The sequence below is a fragment of the Mus caroli genome, chromosome 10 (assembly GCF_900094665.2).
Source record: "Mus caroli chromosome 10, CAROLI_EIJ_v1.1, whole genome shotgun sequence".
Classification (NCBI taxonomy): domain Eukaryota; kingdom Metazoa; phylum Chordata; class Mammalia; order Rodentia; family Muridae; genus Mus; species Mus caroli.
This window is the reverse complement of record NC_034579.1, coordinates 76,340,490-76,343,381: the sequence shown is the minus strand read 5'-3', so window position 1 is coordinate 76,343,381 and position 2,892 is coordinate 76,340,490. Positions and strand designations below refer to the sequence as shown.

At 45.7% G+C, this 2,892-nt stretch overlaps 1 protein-coding gene across 2 annotated transcripts in view; it reads left to right on the top strand.

The window, feature by feature from the left end:
- Glt8d2 (glycosyltransferase 8 domain containing 2) overlaps nucleotides 1-2,892 on the top strand; it is a 33,054-nt gene that overhangs the window by 23,599 nt on the left and 6,563 nt on the right. For both annotated transcript variants that reach the window (XM_021174966.2, XM_021174967.2), the window contains exon 7: nucleotides 560-672. In XM_021174966.2, the coding sequence (XP_021030625.1) occupies nucleotides 560-672 (113 nt within the window). The remainder of the gene's footprint in view (nucleotides 1-559; nucleotides 673-2,892) is intronic.

Genomic DNA, 2,892 nt, shown 5'->3' with positions numbered 1-2,892 from the left:
CAATTAAGAGATTAAGAGTAACCGCATTTTTTTTTTTTTTTTTGTTTTTTGGCAAGGTTTCTCTGTGTAACCCTGGTTGTTCTGGAACTCTTGTTTTTGTTTTTTCAAGGGTTTCTCTGTGTAGTCTTGTTTGTCCTGGAACTCACTCTGTAGATCAGGCTGGCCTTGAACTCATAAATCTGCCTGCCTCTGCCTCCCAAGTGCTTGGATTAAAGGTGTGTGCACCACTGCCCAGCTCCTTTTTTTTTTTTTTTAAATGGTTTATTTAACTTTATTTTATGTGCACTGGTATGAATATGTCAGATTCCTTGGAACTGGAGTTACAGACAGTTGTGAGCTGCCATGTGGGTGCTGGGAATTGAACCCAGGTCCTCTGGAAGAGCAGACAGTACTCTTAAACCACTGAGCCATCTCTCCAGCTGAAATGTTCTTAAGAACACTGCCATGCCATGGGAAAACAGGAGCCTTGCACCTTTGCTCTACAAAGTTAGGAATTAAGGGATGGTTCTGTCTAGTCCTGAGATACTTGTGTTCTATTTGCTGATACTTGCAAATGCAGGCGATATCCAGGAACTGTATGACACCACCTTGGCTCTGGGCCATGCAGCGGCCTTCTCAGGCGACTGTGACTTACCCTCTGCTCAAGACATCCACCGACTTGTGGGACTACAGGTAAGCATGCCATCATAGAATCATACTTTTATCCTTTTTCTCTCGCCTTTTGTCCAAATTATTATGATTCACCCATCCAAAGCCAGTGGGAACTACCAGGAGATGGGGACGGTGTAGGGGGTTCCATTTTCCCACCCTCTCAGGAAAATTTCTGTAATCCCGTGGAGTCTCACTTTTCTAATCTGCAGCATGGCACAGACGCTGCCTACTCTCCTGTGTTTGTGAGATACAATGGGATGCTGTGAGATGTCCAATGTGTAGAGAATGCTCTAAAGCGGGTAGCTGTAACATTACTCATCACCACAGGCTGGGAGGGATTTGGTTCCCAGTACATTGAGACTCACATCTTTATGTAACTCCAGTTCCAGGGGACCCAATGCTCTCTTCTGGCTTCCTTGGGCACCAGGCACACACACAGTACATATACACACATGCAGGCAAAACACTCATGCATGCATGCATGCAGGATAAAATGAAATTGTTCTAAAAGGGGGAATAAGTAGCACTTTGTGGGCAGCAATGGGAAGATCACACTAGGTTCTGAAGCTAGCTGGTGTCAGTAGGTATTCTGAAGTTGGGACAACAGGATTTATCCACAGATTTGGATGGGGAGGAGCTAAGGATGGCCTAATAATTGTGCTTCTGCTTAAATAACAAGGATACAGATGCTACCTACTGAACCAGGATTGGCAGGGAGCCAACTTTAAGATAGGACTCCATACAATCTGCCTGTTGGAGCTGCTTATTTTTTATTGACTATTTTCTTTGTTTACATTTCAAATGTTTCCCCATTTCCAGGTCTCCCCTTAGGAAACCCCCACCACATCCCCCCTGCCCCCTGCTTCTATGAGGGTGCTCAGCCACCCACCCACCCACTCCTGTCTTTCTGCCCTGGCATTCCTCTACACTGGGACATTGAACACCCTCAGGCCCAAGGACCTCTCCTCCCACTGATGTCCAACAAGGCCATCCTCTGCCACATACTTGGCCAAAGCCACGGGTCCCTCCATGTGTACTCTTTGGTTGGTGGTCCAGTCCCTAGGAGCTCTGGGGGATCTGGCTGGTTGACACTGTTGCTCCCTCCATAGGGCTGCAAACCTCCTCAGCTCTTTCAGTCCCTTCTCCAACTCCTCCATCAGGGACCCTGCGCTCAGTTCAATGGTTGGTTATGCGTTTCCACTTCTGTATTTATCAGGCTCTGGCAGAGCCTCTCAGGAGACAGCCATATCAAGTTCATGTCAGCTAGCACCTCCCCAGCAACCTCCTCGGCATCCACAACAGCGTCCTTTAGTGACTGTATCTGGGATGGATCCCCAGGTGCGGCAGACTCGGGATGGCCTTTCCTTCAGTTTCTGCTCCACATTTTGTCTCCATATTTCCTCTTGTGAATATTTTTCCCACCCTTCTAAGAAGCAGTGAAGCACACTCACACTTTGGTCTTCCTTCTTGTTGGACTTCATATGGTCTGTGAATTGTATCTTGAGTATTCCAAACTTTTGGGCTAATATCCACTTATCAGTGAGTATATACCATGTGTGTTATTTTGTGACTGAGTTACCTCACTCAGGATATTTTCAAGTTCCATCCCTTTGCCTAAGAATTTCATGAATTCATTGTTTTTAATAGGTGAGTAGTATTCCATTGTGTAAATATAACAAATTTCCTGTATCTATTCCTCTGTTGAGGGACATCTGGTTTGTTTCCAGCTTCTAGCTATTATAAATATGGCTGCTATAAACAAAGTGGTCCATATGTCCTTATTTCATGTTGGAGCATCTTCTGGGTACATGCCCAGGAGTGGTATAGCTTGGTCCTCAGGTAGTACTATGTCCAATTTTCTGAGGAACCGCAGGCTGATTTCCAGAGTGGTTTTACCAGCCTACAATCCCACCAACAATGGAGGAGTTCCTCTTTCTCCACATCCTCGCCAGCATCTGCTGTCACCTGAGTTTTTGATCTTAGCCATGCTGTCTGATGTGAGGTAGAATCTTTGTTGTTTTGATTTGCATCTTCCTGATGACTAAGGATGTTGAACATCTCTTTAGGTGTTTCTCGGCTATTTGAGTTTCCTCAGTTGAGAATTCTGTTTAGCTCTGTTCCCCATTTTCTTTTCTTTCCTTCTTTCCTTCTTTTCTTCTTTCCTTCCTTCCTTCCTTCCTTCCTTCCTTCCTTCCTTCCTTCCTTCCTTCCTTCCTTCCTCCCTCCCTCCCTCCCTCCCTC